This window comes from Aspergillus welwitschiae (assembly GCF_003344945.1).
Source record: "Aspergillus welwitschiae strain CBS 139.54b unplaced genomic scaffold BDQ94scaffold_14, whole genome shotgun sequence".
Classification (NCBI taxonomy): domain Eukaryota; kingdom Fungi; phylum Ascomycota; class Eurotiomycetes; order Eurotiales; family Aspergillaceae; genus Aspergillus; species Aspergillus welwitschiae.
Window position 1 is genome coordinate 669,133 of NW_020798708.1, and position 13,371 is coordinate 682,503.

Genomic DNA, 13,371 nt, shown 5'->3' on the forward strand with positions numbered 1-13,371 from the left:
AGTGGATGCTAAGCGCCTTTCTCCTATGCTTCCTGTGGAGCTCTACAACGCGCACATACGATCATCACTTTCATGATTGGCATATGGCCTACACCTTCTAGCCTTGGATTGTGTGCTGGATCAGAGAAGAAATGGGGGAAAGGGAAGCGAACTGAGGACAAAGAAGGAGAGGAGAAAGGAGAGAGGGGGGGGGGGGGGGGGTTATACTCTTTCCAATTACCCGATGAGGAAAGACCCAGCTACGACGAGCGCGGAGCGACTGCGACTAAACCATAGTGAAATTTCCATCCGTTAAGTGATTATGTTAATAGCACCGTTAGCATCAACATATATCAAGAGTAAAGATACCTGAACCTCAGAATCTATCTTTTCTGAGATTCGTCCACATTTACAGTACATCCGTTCATTCATCAGACGAAACATCGGAGGATGATTCTTCCTCATCTTTGGCAACCATTAGTTCCATCCGTTCAAAGATTCTTATGACACTCTTCTTCTTCGCCTTGACAGCCAAGTCCCGTGCCGTTCGACCACGATCATCTGGTAAATCTCCGGCTGCTCCATGACCCAATAGGAAGTAAACATCCTCCGCTAGCCCGGCCTCTGCTGCCATATGAAGGGCAGTCTGGCCGAACATGTCTCTCGCATGAACATCCGCCCCCCGATTGACTAATAATCTCATAACGTTATTCTCGGACCCTACGGCCTTATGTAGCGGCGTCCTTTGATAGTCATCGCGCATGCTGACGTCGGCTCCATTTTGCAGCATATACTCAACCATCTTTCGCCGACCCCGTTGCACTGCCTTGTGCAGCGGAGTTTCACCCGAGAAGTTAGTAATATTGATGTCGGGGGATTTCTCTAGAAATAGTTCAAAGAGTCCCCTTCGGCCACTGGCTGCCGCAAAGTGCAATGGTGTGTCCCCGTTACCATCCTGTGCTTCAGCATCGGCGCCAGCGTCCAGGAGCATGTCCATGATGATATCGTGCTGATGTAGTACTGCGCGATGCAGGGCCGTCATGCCATCCTTCGCGGTGGCTTCTAACATAATTCCATGCTCTAATGCGAGTTCGGCCAGCTCGACGTCGCCGGCTGCCGCTGCAAGATCCAGGATTGTCTTCCCGGACCCGTCTTGTGAGTTGATGTCCGCGCCTCTATCGAGCAGAAGCTCAAGCATTCGTCTGCCCCTCTTAGTTCGGTCAAAGAGCACCAGCGATATCAGTAGCGACAGACCTGGTTCTCCAGCCGGAGCATTGATATTTGCCCCCTTCTTTATCAGATACTTGACCACATCGAAGTGGCCCCGACGGCCAGCCTGGTACAAGGGCGTGCCACATTGCTCGTACTTCTCTCCTGAGGAAGGCTGCATCTCCATATCTGCTCCGTACCGAACTAGCAGCCGGACGATATTCAATTGCCCAGACATTGCAGCCCACCACAGTGCAGAACGGCCACCATCATCGACTGCATTGAGGTCCACCCTTCGAGACGCAATCAATAATCGCACTACCTCCTCGGATCCTTTGTCAACCGCCCATAGCAACGGTGGCCTCCCGTCCCCGTCCTTCACATCAGGGTCAGCGTTAGCCCTGAGCAGCATCTGCACCATGATCTCGTCCCCCCCTTCCACAGCGCATGACAACGGCGCTCTTCCTTCTGGATTCTTGACGTCGGGATCTGCTTTCGCCTTCAGCAGCATCTGCACAATGATTTCGTTACCCACTTCTACAGCGTATGACAACGGTGCTTTTCCTTCTGCATCCTTCACATTGGGGTCTGCTTCTGCCTTCAGCAGCAACTGCACCATGGTTTCATTTCCTGCTTCGACAGCGCACAATAGTGGCGCATTCCCTTCCGAGTCTTTAAGATTAGGATCCGCTTTCGCTTCCAGAAGCAACTGCACGATGACTTCATTATCAGCCTGCACCGCCGACAATAGTGGCGGACACCCATTCGAAGCCACAGCATTGGGATCAGCCCCGGACTTCAAAAGCATTTCCACAATATCAGGATTGCCTTTCTCTACCGCAGTCGATAATGGGATCAGGCCGCCCTCATCTGTCACATTTGGATCTGCCCCCGCTTTTAGCAGTATATTCAGGATCGATACACTCTCTTTTTCGACCGCATATGCCAACGGTGTCTTCCCTTGAGAGTCCGCAGCATGGCAATCCACTCCGACACCAAGCAACCGGGCAACAACGCTCTCATGGCCGCCCTCCGCAGCTGCACAAATTGCCGACTGTCCACGCTTAGCGTCTTTGATGTTTGGGTCCACAGCACCGGTTCCAAGGAGCAATTGGAGGACCTTGTCGTGGCCCTCGGCGGCGGCCCAGAAGAATGGCGTCCGACCTAGTTCATCCTTGCAGTCCAGAGTCACGCCAGGGGTGCCTAACAGAAGCGTGACAATGGTATCATACCCTTTGCTAGCGGCAAGGAACAAGGCAACCTCTAGTTTGTCTTTGGGGCCAGGTGGGGACTCGGTTTCGGCCATGATAGCGCACAATCGAAGAGTCAAGTTGAGTCAAAGGAAAGGAGATTAAGTCGGTTGGTTATTGATGACGGCAGGAACCTCTATGTTTCAAGGTTTTCTAATATTCTTCATTACAGATGTGACTCAGCGACAGATAAGCCTTTTTCCCTGCCCACAGCACTGTGCACTGATTGACGAAAGAATTACACGAAAAGTAGTGCGAAGAGGCAGACAGACAGACAATCAGGCAGAACAATGTGCCTTACCGCCGTTTTTAATAGTCTAGCACTATCGAGGGGTAGAAGAGGCGAACGAAACCCACTCACTCCAATCGTTCGCTCACTTGAACATGTATGTACCCACTCAGGTACCGACCAAGTGCACAGGGTAAGTGCAAAGAAGTCAGATATGGAAACCAAGGCGCAACGCATAATAGATACTAAAAAAGCCCGCGGGCACAACCCAACTATTATCAGCAGAGAAATACACTCTCCTTTACTTTCTTCCAGATTCTTTCCCTCTTTTCCACCAAAAAGCAACCTGTGCGTAGCACAACCACATATGCCACGTGTATACCATCGACTGGGTCTCCGATTCAAAATTGGCCACCACCTAACAGCGACCTTCCCTGCTCCTGCACACACAACCGGGGTTGTGGAACTGCATTTGCCATTCATACTATTATCATTATGGCTGGCTGGCTGGCTAGGATCGGAGGTTGAAGGGAGGGAGGGGGTTGGGATGTGGGTATGGTACTTTTTAAGTTCCTTCCCGCACTCCAGCCGCTTGATTTGCTGGGTCCGAAGTTGGGCTGGGTTGGGTTGCCGGTTACTCCGCGTGGCGTTGCATGGGAAGAAACTAGACTAGTACACTCACTCGGGAGGGACTCTCGTGTTTGTTGTGCCACGGTGCGATTAAATAAAATGTATGTATGATGAAAAGGTCTGTCTGGTCTGTTATATGTCTTGGTCTCGTAGTTTCATGTAAGATGGCTTTCGGCTCTTTTGGCTGGTGGATAATTGGTACTGTGTAATATAGGAGTACAGGAGTACTGGTGGGGAGTCGCCCATGTTGGACGTTGGAGGGCGCTTGCTTGCATGCATGGATTGGTTTGGGTAGGTCGAACTCTCCTCGTGCCACTATTATTTCCTGAATTGAGCTAATGTCTCATACTAGTTAGGTATCTTCCGAAGGAAGTACCTGATGGAAACAGTATTCCAGGGACAAAGAGGCGAGGGAAACTTTTACGGCGTGTTGAATGTGCGCTTTCATAGGCGCAATAAATAATATCTACAAGAGCAAATGTGAAGACGCTCAGTCATGGTATCGAGCAATTCGTTTGATCATACAGACTTGAGCAAGCCAAAAGTAAAGAGCAAACAAAACGGGATTGAAGGGACCATAAGTATATACGATCATATGCATACAACGCAACGCCCATGCTATGCAACTTTCATTAAACCAATCCGCAAACGCCGCGCCCGCGCTGTGGCCAAGATCATATATAGTAGAAATGCTGTCAGAGAAACCTGCATTTCTGGCTGCAGCCAAGATGATTAAGGCGAGCAATGAAATGTTGAGAGGAGGTTTCTATCAAGGCCTTCAGGCTTGTCAATGAGCACCGGTATAGACACCCTCAAAGTCCAAGCCGTCCAGCATTCCGTTGACTCGATCAATCTCTCGCGTGAGATCTTCAATATTCATAGCAAGACTGCTAACCTCATCAAATTTGCGGCGTCTGTTTGCATCCGCAATCATTTCTGATACGAAGAACTTCTGCTCTTCCAGTACAATAAGCCGCTCCCGAAGTGACTTCTCTTCAGCTTCTAGTGCGGAAACGGCACTGCTGGTATCACTAGCTAGACTGGCATTGCTGCCGCTAGCGGCAATGTTGCCGTACTTGATCGACGCAAGAGCGGATCCCTGCCGTCGAGGGCCACCAAGTGAACCGTTGCTAGGGCTAGGGCTAGCGGGGGACTTGGTGGAGTTAGAAAGTCCCCCGTTGGGAGATGCGTGCTTGAGGACTCTGGGTAAGGATTTGAGAGGGAGCATGTGAAGGTGGAGGAAATTGCTGGCTTGTTGGTATATAGCTTTCTGGAGTCGCTGCTGGGTGGGGGAGTCTGTCTGCATATCGCGAACTCGTCGAGCAGCAACGTCATATTGGGCGAACGAGTCTGTTAATCGCTTACGGACTTTGGAAGCTTCTGCGATCTGTGCAGACGATGGAGGTCGCCTGGGATCCCTGTGACAGTAATTGGATGTTAGTAGTCGCTAAGTTTAGTTGTGGGCGATTAAGTGTAGAGTACGTACTGCAAGGCCCCTAGTATTTTCTGAAATTTAGGGAGCAAGATCCGAATGCCTCTCTCAAATTGAGTAAGATTCTCATATGCCCGCACAGCTGGCGGCTTCCTCATGATATCGGCTTCGAAGTCTCGACGGTCAAACAAGGTTGACCGGCAGTCCTTACAGAGTCTGATATCGACATTGATCATGCCTGCGCGCAGCGACTTCTCTGCTGGTGTTTTTGCGACTATGTTCTGTTAATACCCGAATAATGAAAGTAAGTTCGCGGGCAATGACATACGAGGTGAGATGCTCAAAGGGACCTCTGTGGAACATGCAGTTGCTGGATCACCACACACGACTCGCCCGCAAGTCCTGCAGTGGTGTCTTCGGAAAGTGTAGCTAGTAAAGTCTTGCTGGCAAAACGGACACCGGGAAACACTCGAGTCATCCTGCCAACTCACTATGGTTTGCTCAAGGGCTTTTCGTTGATCGCCCTGCCATGAGATTGACCACAGCTTATTCGTGCTCGACTGAATCTGCTCCGCAGGCAGGCTTGCAAGCAGTTGCGTTAGCCGTGTCAAGCGTTTCTCCAAGCGAGAAACTTCCAGCAAGTCCTTGTCAACTGTCTGCTTCCTCATCGCTCTGAACTCACTCATGCGGTCTCTCACCAGCCCTGGAAGAAAGTTAACTTCAAGTCCTTTGCCTCTTTTCTAAATGGAAAAGGGGCCTCACCATTATGATCGTTATACCCCTCCCTCGACTTATAGCAAGTTTCACAGACTCTGCACCATAGTCCCCTGACCGGTTCATGTTGAGCCGACCTGGATAGCTTCATCTGATACATAGTATGATCCTCACAGAACAGCTTTCCGCATTTGCGACAATTGACACAACCATTTGTAGCATTGAGCCGCTTTCCACACGACGGTTCCAAGCATATATCGTATAGGGTGCGGCCTTGCCAGTGATCCCTCGTTATAACGTCGTCCGGGTCGAGTGTTCTCGGGGGTTCAGGCGGATGCGCCGGGACAGGTCCAGGGGGCCTACTTGGGCCTGCAAAAGGCTGTAAATTTTCATTGGATTCGAACACGTCCAAGCCCTTGAGCTTTTGGTTTAAAACTGCGAGTGGTTGAAACCGTTTGGCTTTATCCATCTGCGTCTTGAACCAGTCTTTGACTTCATCTTGCCGATCGTCTTCCAGGTTCTGGTGGACGTCATCGAGGTGTCTGGAGATCGTGTTAATCGCATGTATAAACGGAAACAAATATCGCGAGCGTCAAGCGAGGTACCTATTCAATTGCAACAGTGTCACCTGTTGCTTCTGTCAGCATGTCTTGTGGTGACTGAAACGGTTTCCCGATAAGAGGGACGTGTGTAGGACAGGTCATACCATCTCCTCACTGCAGATCGGACAGGCTAACTGAGCTCCGGCAGCTGCCGGAGCAGCAGGAATGGAGGCAGAACCATTTTCGAGGGAAATGCGCGACGTAAGATCCTGAGCTTCGGAGGAAACCTGGGATGCGGAGGCTTGTGAATTCAGGGAAACGCTGCTGGCGGACGGTGATAAGGTGAGGTGTCTTGGATTGCTGGGCTGCGGAGACGGGGTTAATGCCGATGGAGAACGAGCGTTCGCGGGGCCAAGAACACGACCTCCACCCAGCGTCCTCCGGGGCATGATGACTGGATTTTAAGAGAGCATGAGAATCGAAATCCCACAAGGGGTCACAGACCGTAGGATCAGGGGACTGGCGGATGAAAGGGGAGTCTGTGACTTCAGCCTTGCCCGGGGGTGGAGCTTAAGAGGGGGGAAAGACAAGAAGGGAAGGGAGCCGAGAGTGCCAGACATGTACCAGCCCAGCGTCAGGAGTTAATCCGCAGCTTATCGCCCGCCTGCAGATATCACACCTGAGGCATCAACACCGGCCATGCTTATCCCCACGGTTCCAATTCGCGCAACGTCTGGAACACTCAAAAACCGCGGCTGATTGCTTTTACCGTCAACCTGCATACACGAGAATTGTCTTTGACATTAACACGCTCTATCTCTTAAAAGATAACCTAAACTTACAGCTAGCACTCTATGAACATCCTTCAACATTAGCAAGGTCTCACAAGCCTTGCTTTCAAACCAACAGCACCTATATATCTAGACAAGAACTGCAACTACTCTAACCAGCCATAGCTCTTTACAGCCATAGTCTATATCTCTTGCCTTTAATGGGCCTACTGCTGCCCAGTCTCCTTCTGCTTACGCTCCGCCTCCCGCTTCAGTTGGTCAGGCCGGCGCACAGCGATATCCTTCGGCCGGAAATCGCTGAACAGCGTTTTGAGCACATTCTCAATGAGCCAGCATCCCGCGTAATCGATAATCATCAGAACAGTCAGTGTCAGCTTAAATTCGGTGCTGAACGGAACCAGGCGTAGCTTCTCGTTCAATTCAGGCACGAATTCAGTTGCACAAGAAAAGGCGACACCCGACGCCGCAACCAGACCCCAGTACATAGCCTTGTTCTCGCGAATGGACTCTCTGAAGGGGCGGCCTCGGTAGTTGATCGAGAATGTCGAAATCTGCTGGATAAGTTGCAAAAGATAGATGGCGCTGTTGAGGAGCGACGGCTCAAACTCTCCCTCCAAATCAACGTCGGATTGTCTCCTGCGAACGAGTTAGTCATAAGCATTGAAAGACTTATACCAAAGCAGATGGAACTTACGGCTCGATGCTGTATACGTAGTTCGACAGGTAGATCAAGGTGGCAATGTGAATGGCGAATTGGCCGAGCACGGAGCCGATGATGTACACATTGAAGATATTTGGCTGAGGGCGCTCCTTCGACAGACCTTCAACAGACTGCAGTAAATAGTTAGTGTCGGGTATCTCTAATGGAAGGCTTCAATACCTACTTTCGCACGTGAAATTGACAGGAAACAGACACTCATCAGCATACCGCTGATAGTCACCTGACCGTCACCAAATTTGATACCATCCAAATAGATAACACTCAAACTGTAGGCACTGATCAAACAGTTCAAGGCAAGAATCTTGTACATCTGAATTGTTGCGACCAGTGTGCAGCGTCCCTGACGAAGAATGTTGGGGATAGCAACGACATTTGCCAATTTGCTGGTAAAGGGTGCAGCGACGGAGGCGTCACCGAGCTTGAGGGTCGGGGGTTCGTTCTCGTCCAGCTCCTGCTCCATCATGGAAGTAGTAAGCTTATCGGCAAACCCGGCAGCTGCCACGGAGGCTTGCTGCTGACGCTGCTGATTAGGAGTCAAACTGGAATTAGATTGCTGCAGGGCACGTGCACCAGGAGACGTGATGGTGGGAATCGCCTCTGCTTGGCCTGGCGCGGACTGGACGGTGGTACCCTTACGCTGCGCTTCGCGTTCCATGGCCTTTTGATAGTGGGGGTTGCTAGGGCCTGGAGGGTAAAGGTGTGCAATCTGCACAGGCACAGGCGGGGCCGGCTGGTTGAAGCGTTGCATCATGGCTACCTGCTTCTCGTAGATTTCCTTCATTTTCGTTGTCCGATAGTGCTCAGCAATCTTTGTGAGATCCTCAGGGGAGCCATTCAAGAGTGCGACACCGACATGGGCTTGCTTCAAGGCACCGACATCGTTCGTTCCATCACCGCACATCAAAGTTGTATAACCAGCATCCTTGAGACCAAGAAGAATGTCTTCCTTCTGCTTGGGGGAAACGCGAGCATAGACCCATGTGTGACGAAGGAGGTCTGGAAGTGCCTTCTGGTCCTTGAACTTGGCCAAAGCGTAGCCGGTGACACAAAGATCGTTGGTTTCCAAGATACGGCGATCGAGATCCTGGGTGGGATCAACATCAATATTAAGCTTGTCGTCGATGCTGCGCCAGACCAGCCTGGTCCCTGACGTGTCGTGCTCGGGAGCGTCGAGGATCAATACATCACGGTCCACGATTTCAACTTGGCGAGCAACGTGCACGGCAGTCAGAGGATTGTCACCAGTGATCATGACGACACGGTGGCTGCTTTCGTTAAGCATACGAACGGCTTTGATAGCGTCGTCCTTCAGGGGACACTGCAAGACGAGGAAACCGGCGAAGATCAGGTCAGATTCCACCTCTTCCCTGGTGTAGTTGTTGATACGAGCGCGAGTAAATTCAGCCTCATGAGAGAGATATTTGTAAGCGAGAGCAAGGACACGAGCACCGTTACGAGTGAAATACTTGAAGGTCTCTTCGTAGTTCGGCGGGGTGTCGATCAACATAGACCTAATGGTTTCGGGGGCACCCTTGACACCAACAAAGGTTGATTTGACCTTCTTGTGCGTGCTGCGGTCATCGGAGACAACCGTGGCGATGGTACTCTGACGCTTCAGTGCGGAAGAGAATTGGAATCGTCTTATGACCTGGACGGACTCGGGAACCCGAGTAGCCGTGGCTGAGACCTTGCCCGTCAGGGTGTCATTCTTGCCTAGTGTCCAGCCAAGCCATTTCAGCGTGGCTTTTTCCATAGGGTCGTCAACAACCTCGCCCTCATCAAGCTTCACTAGTGCGTGAGCGCTGGCGAGAACCAGAGTCGTATCGAGTCCGACATCGCCACTCTTGGCGAGTTCAGTGTGGGCACCATCTTTCTCAACCTTTGCGCCTGCCTGACCGAGAGTCAGACCGGCAACACCGTCGACAACAAGATCCTCTCCGGTCAAAGTACCGGTTTTATCGAAGCAGGCAACATCGACCCGGCCGGCGAAAGGGATTCGGAAAGGCTCAGTGCAGAAGATAGCAAACTTGCTCAAAGCGGCCAGACTAGTGTTGACAGCAAGGCTGAGCTCCATAGGAAGTTCAGGGGGAACGACGCTAGTGATGATGAGGACACAATCCAGGAGCAATTTCGACCTCTTGCGATCCTTTGCCACACCCTCCTGCCAAACATACCATGAGGCAGCAATGGCGAATATGAGCAGGAATAAGATAAAAAGCAACGCTTCCACATTGTTGGCAGACACCCGCTCAGTTGAGTAGATCATGGTACGCACGAGACTGCCCTGACTTGTTTCGAAACCGGTTTTCACAACAACACCAAGCGCACCAGAATCGGGCGTGGGAAGAATACCGGAACCATCGTGAGATTTGGCAATGTCGTCTGATGTGGTGTTCGCATGAGTAATCTGCAAAACCTTGGTTCCTCCGTGTACAAATGCGTTCTTGTCCAATCCATCCGGTTCGATCAGGTCGTCGCCAGGTCTCAGTTGGACGGACTCTTTCAGAAGTGGTGTACTCTCACCCGAGAGCATGGCCTCGTTAACAATGACGCTTCCTTCGATCAAAAGGATATCACACGCCACACCACTGTCTTCCTTGGTTCGGTTAACCGACATCAAGTCACCGGGCAAGAGCTTGTCACTGGTAGTCTTCTGCCATTGTTTCTCGCGGAAGACCCAGACTTCATACGGCTTGATACTCATTCCCCGAAACTCGTTGAGCGTCCGCTGGCGCTGCCATACCACCGTGCTCTCAAACATGACGAGCATGAAGAGGGTGAACAGAGAATAGTACCAGTATTCGTCCAACATCCACAGTCCAACGCAGAAAATCTGGAAAACGAAGAAAGGCGCAACTGCGTGCTCCTTCCAAAGTTCCACAAAGCCCGGCACGGGAATATCAAACGTGTTATCGCCATAGTGGTGCTGAATACGTTCGACCTCTTCCTTGGTGGTCAAGCCTTGAGTCTTCTGAAAGGTCTTGAGGGCAGGCTTAGGCTCAGCGTCGAGGACGTAGGACAAGGGAGCGAAGCATCGGCGTTCAGGATAGTAAAGGAAGCGGCGCTTCTGAAACAAGAACGAGACCGTCTTCTTTCCACCCCTAGTGTCGAAGAGCAAGGGACAAACCTCAGCCGAACCAGCATTAGCTGCTGGAATCACCTTGATAAGCCGAGCGGAGTCAATCGATTTAGCCTTAGTAGTAGTGAACAATGTTTGGATATCGATGTTCCATTTTGTCATCAGCCACAAAAGCGACTGGACCGTGATAATGGATCCAACATACACAAAGGTCCATTCTTGACCTTGAATGTATGTATCGTAGCGTTCAGGAGAGAGATAGAAGGCCAAAAATGCAGGCCAGATGATCAGGAATGGCCACGCATAGGTGTGTAACTGAGTGGGAAGGGGATTATGGAGGGAGGAATATTTGATCTGGGGATCTTCGACGAGTCCTGCCCTGTGCATCATCAACTTGTCAGTAAGCGGCCGGTCAATGCACGCGATACAGCGAAGGTCTCTCAACTCACATGGTGACACTCGAGTGGCCACGACGCGGGCCAGACGACGCGAACTTGAGAGACCAAGAAAGCTTCAATAGACCATAGGAAATGAAGAGCCCAAAATCTTGAAGCCACCAGTATATCTCCGGACTGCAGGTCGAAGAGGAAAGCGCGAAGAAGCCACCTCGACAGTATAATTTTGGGATTCGCCGCCGAGGATTGAACGTACGGAAGGCCCCGTTGCTCGCGATTGGTCGCCGCCACGTGCCGGGACGGAGCTTGGATTTTCCCGACTTTCGCTGGTTCCGATAAGCAGGCAATCCTGATAGCAAATAACTATGATTACGGAGTCTCACTCCGTATGCTGATAAGAGCGATCGATCCATTCAGAAGGTGAAGGCTTAACTCTTTGTTCACTTTTTAAGATAAGTTTACGCTACTTGACTTCGCCGTCTTGGTTTAGCGAGTTGGCATTGAGGTGCTACGTAGAAAGTCACCGAAGCTTCAGCCTCGGACTTTAGGCCCTGCTAATACTCGTGATAGATTCAAAGACGCCAAGATCTGCACGGGTTCCTCGTAGGCGCTCTACACTGCAAATGAAGATCTCTTGACGTTTGGTCCTCAACCCAGTAAGCCGCGCTTTAAGCTGCTGTATTCATAACCCGGTTTCGTATCATGGCATGTGATAGACTACTTTCGTCGACATCGTGATGCGAAGCATTCAAGATGGTTTGTGCGGGAGCGGTGGATGGATCACGTCGCATGGTCTTTGTTAATTAGCTGTCTGATGATCCGAATACCCTGTCCGATATGGGCAATGAATATACTATCTTTCATATCATGATTATAAGATGAATAGCATAGAAGATCAACTTCTAGGCCTCATCCGTCGTGACAACAAATGATTTATGTACATTGACCCCGTCCCATGCGCCTGGCTTCGGATTGAGGTTTTCCTGACTGCTGTTCGGGCTTCCCTGGGCTGTCTGCACGGTCGTAACAATAGCCCTAGTGTCGTCAGGGTTCAGATCCGGGCGCCAGAATTTGGTCGAGTTTGTGGTATGTTCGCTTCGCGAGGGATGTTTACCGGCGCCGTTCATACTCGACAGCGGCATACTCCCGGTATTCCTCTTGCTGCGTGTGGGAGAGTAGCTAGTTCCGCCCAACCAGCGGAAGAGAGGGCGAAGGGTGACGAGGCAGCCGGCTGTAATTCCGAGGCCCGCTTCGACATTAGACCATATAGATATCTGAGTCGTTGCGTCTTTGCTCCCATTAGCGATACGGATTCTGGTAAGAGTGGCTGACTGTCAGACTTACAGAGGAACTCAGTGTCTTTGTAAGTGGGAAGGAAAGGGATACGGACGATGACACCTGCGCTGGCACTATTGCGAGTGTTAGCATGCGATCGTAAATGGGTAGCATTGTCCAGTTCGTCTTACATGCAACCTAAGCTCAGGATACCCGCCAACGCTGCCTTAGTTTGTCGACTCATCTGTAGTTTCCACACCAAGAAGATAGGTAGCAGGCCAAGCGTGAAATCGCAGATCATCGCAGTGACACTGTATACGTACGCAATGTCGAGGAGTTTATCGATAGACATGCAGTGTCCAGGCTTGGTGCGCTGCCAGAAGTGTGCCACCGGTTTGCACTCGAAGGTCAACATAAACCAGAAAACAAGGCCCACGATGATCGACACGCCTACTACACACCACAGTAGAATTGTGTGTACCTTGGAAACAGTAAGACGGAGGAGGGCCAACGCAATGGAGATCCTGGCGACAACAACTGTCACGACGTAGCTCGTTTGACCTAGCCACCACCACTTCTCCGTGTAAGCAAGATCATCCGAAGTGATAGCCAGTGTACTTACAAAAAGGGCGGTTTCAAGATAGCCATCTTCCAGTTGCTCGAGTTTCTGGCCCATGCCGTACAATGAGCCAGTAATTCCACATAACGCAAACAGAATTTCCAAGCCCTTTGTAGTGGATTGGAGTTAACATTGACAGATTCGCTTGATAAAAGCGGCGATAGGACATACCATAGCGAAAACCATCAGCGCATCATCCCACCCAAATGCCCGCACCAGCCGCAGCCGAACGAAGCATCGTAGGCATACGGCAATGAAAGATATCCCCAAGAAAACCACAGTAACTATAAAGATTGACTCGCTGCGGCCCTTGAACTCGATCATGGTGGAGCACACAGCGGCGCGAGTGCTACAATCAACGAAGGTCGCAAGCTAGAATCGGGTGACATTGTCTCCCCAAGTGTGGGAGGAAGGAAGTGTGAGGCAACCTAGGCCGGGGTAACTGTCATTTAAGTGGATATATAACCTAAGTGGCAATAGTTTTAGGGGTAGCCTAGAAGGGGGAA

The 13,371-nt window shown here is 50.9% G+C and overlaps 4 protein-coding genes across 4 annotated transcripts; all 4 read right to left on the reverse strand.

Annotated features, from left to right (window-relative positions):
* Window positions 1-2,611: 2,611 nt before the first annotated feature.
* On the reverse strand, window positions 2,612-3,623 carry BDQ94DRAFT_28089 (uncharacterized protein). Its single transcript, XM_026775401.1, has 2 exons — window positions 3,230-3,623; window positions 2,612-3,151 (listed from the first exon to the last, which is right to left on the reverse strand). The coding sequence occupies exon 2, from the start codon at window positions 3,148-3,150 to the stop codon at window positions 2,677-2,679; it is 474 nt and encodes a 157-aa protein (XP_026626991.1). The 5' UTR covers window position 3,151; window positions 3,230-3,623; the 3' UTR covers window positions 2,612-2,676.
* BDQ94DRAFT_142997 (putative vacuolar segregation protein (Pep7)) lies at window positions 3,379-6,549 on the reverse strand. The gene is made up of 7 exons (XM_026766135.1): window positions 6,150-6,549; window positions 6,049-6,071; window positions 5,492-5,985; window positions 5,058-5,432; window positions 4,784-5,003; window positions 3,657-4,715; window positions 3,379-3,591 (listed from the first exon to the last, which is right to left on the reverse strand). Exons 1-6 carry the CDS (start codon window positions 6,432-6,434, stop codon window positions 4,085-4,087), a joined length of 2,028 nt encoding a protein of 675 aa, XP_026626992.1. The 5' UTR covers window positions 6,435-6,549; the 3' UTR covers window positions 3,379-3,591; window positions 3,657-4,084.
* A 250-nt stretch (window positions 6,550-6,799) lies between these two features.
* On the reverse strand, window positions 6,800-11,193 carry BDQ94DRAFT_142999 (ion-transporting P-type ATPase SPF1). Its single transcript, XM_026766136.1, has 4 exons — window positions 11,026-11,193; window positions 7,661-10,955; window positions 7,471-7,607; window positions 6,800-7,412 (listed from the first exon to the last, which is right to left on the reverse strand). Coding segments are annotated over exons 1-4 (3,864 nt in total). The 5' UTR covers window positions 11,028-11,193; the 3' UTR covers window positions 6,800-6,982.
* Window positions 11,194-11,540: 347 nt separating this feature from the next.
* BDQ94DRAFT_143000 (putative integral membrane protein) lies at window positions 11,541-13,359 on the reverse strand. Its single transcript, XM_026766137.1, has 5 exons — window positions 13,037-13,359; window positions 12,869-12,973; window positions 12,438-12,820; window positions 12,316-12,380; window positions 11,541-12,259 (listed from the first exon to the last, which is right to left on the reverse strand). Exons 1-5 carry the CDS (start codon window positions 13,187-13,189, stop codon window positions 11,874-11,876), a joined length of 1,092 nt encoding a protein of 363 aa, XP_026626994.1. The 5' UTR covers window positions 13,190-13,359; the 3' UTR covers window positions 11,541-11,873.
* Window positions 13,360-13,371: the final 12 nt, after the last annotated feature.

Bases quoted from the DNA above. Each gene is read 5' to 3' on its own strand.
- BDQ94DRAFT_143000 (XM_026766137.1), bottom strand. From the start codon at position 13,189: ATGATCGAGTTCAAGGGCCGCAGCGAGTCAATCTTTATAGTTACTGTG. The intron at 12,821-12,868 runs GTAAGTACACTG...TACACGGAGAAG, and splicing joins ATCTTGAAACCGCCCTTTTT to TGGTGGTGGCTAGGTCAAAC. The intron at 12,381-12,437 runs GTAAGACGAACT...CACTCGCAATAG, and splicing joins ATCCTGAGCTTAGGTTGCAT to TGCCAGCGCAGGTGTCATCG.
- BDQ94DRAFT_142997 (XM_026766135.1), bottom strand. From the start codon at position 6,434: ATGCCCCGGAGGACGCTGGGTGGAGGTCGTGTTCTTGGCCCCGCGAAC. The intron at 6,072-6,149 runs GTATGACCTGTC...CAGAAGCAACAG, and splicing joins CGATCTGCAGTGAGGAGATG to GTGACACTGTTGCAATTGAA. The intron at 5,004-5,057 runs GTATGTCATTGC...AACAGAACATAG, and splicing joins CCCTTTGAGCATCTCACCTC to TCGCAAAAACACCAGCAGAG.
- BDQ94DRAFT_142999 (XM_026766136.1), bottom strand. The intron at 7,608-7,660 runs GTAGGTATTGAA...TATTTACTGCAG, and splicing joins TGTCAATTTCACGTGCGAAA to TCTGTTGAAGGTCTGTCGAA. The intron at 7,413-7,470 runs GTAAGTTCCATC...ACTCGTTCGCAG, and splicing joins TACGTATACAGCATCGAGCC to GAGACAATCCGACGTTGATT.
- BDQ94DRAFT_28089 (XM_026775401.1), bottom strand. From the start codon at position 3,150: ATGAATGGCAAATGCAGTTCCACAACCCCGGTTGTGTGTGCAGGAGCA.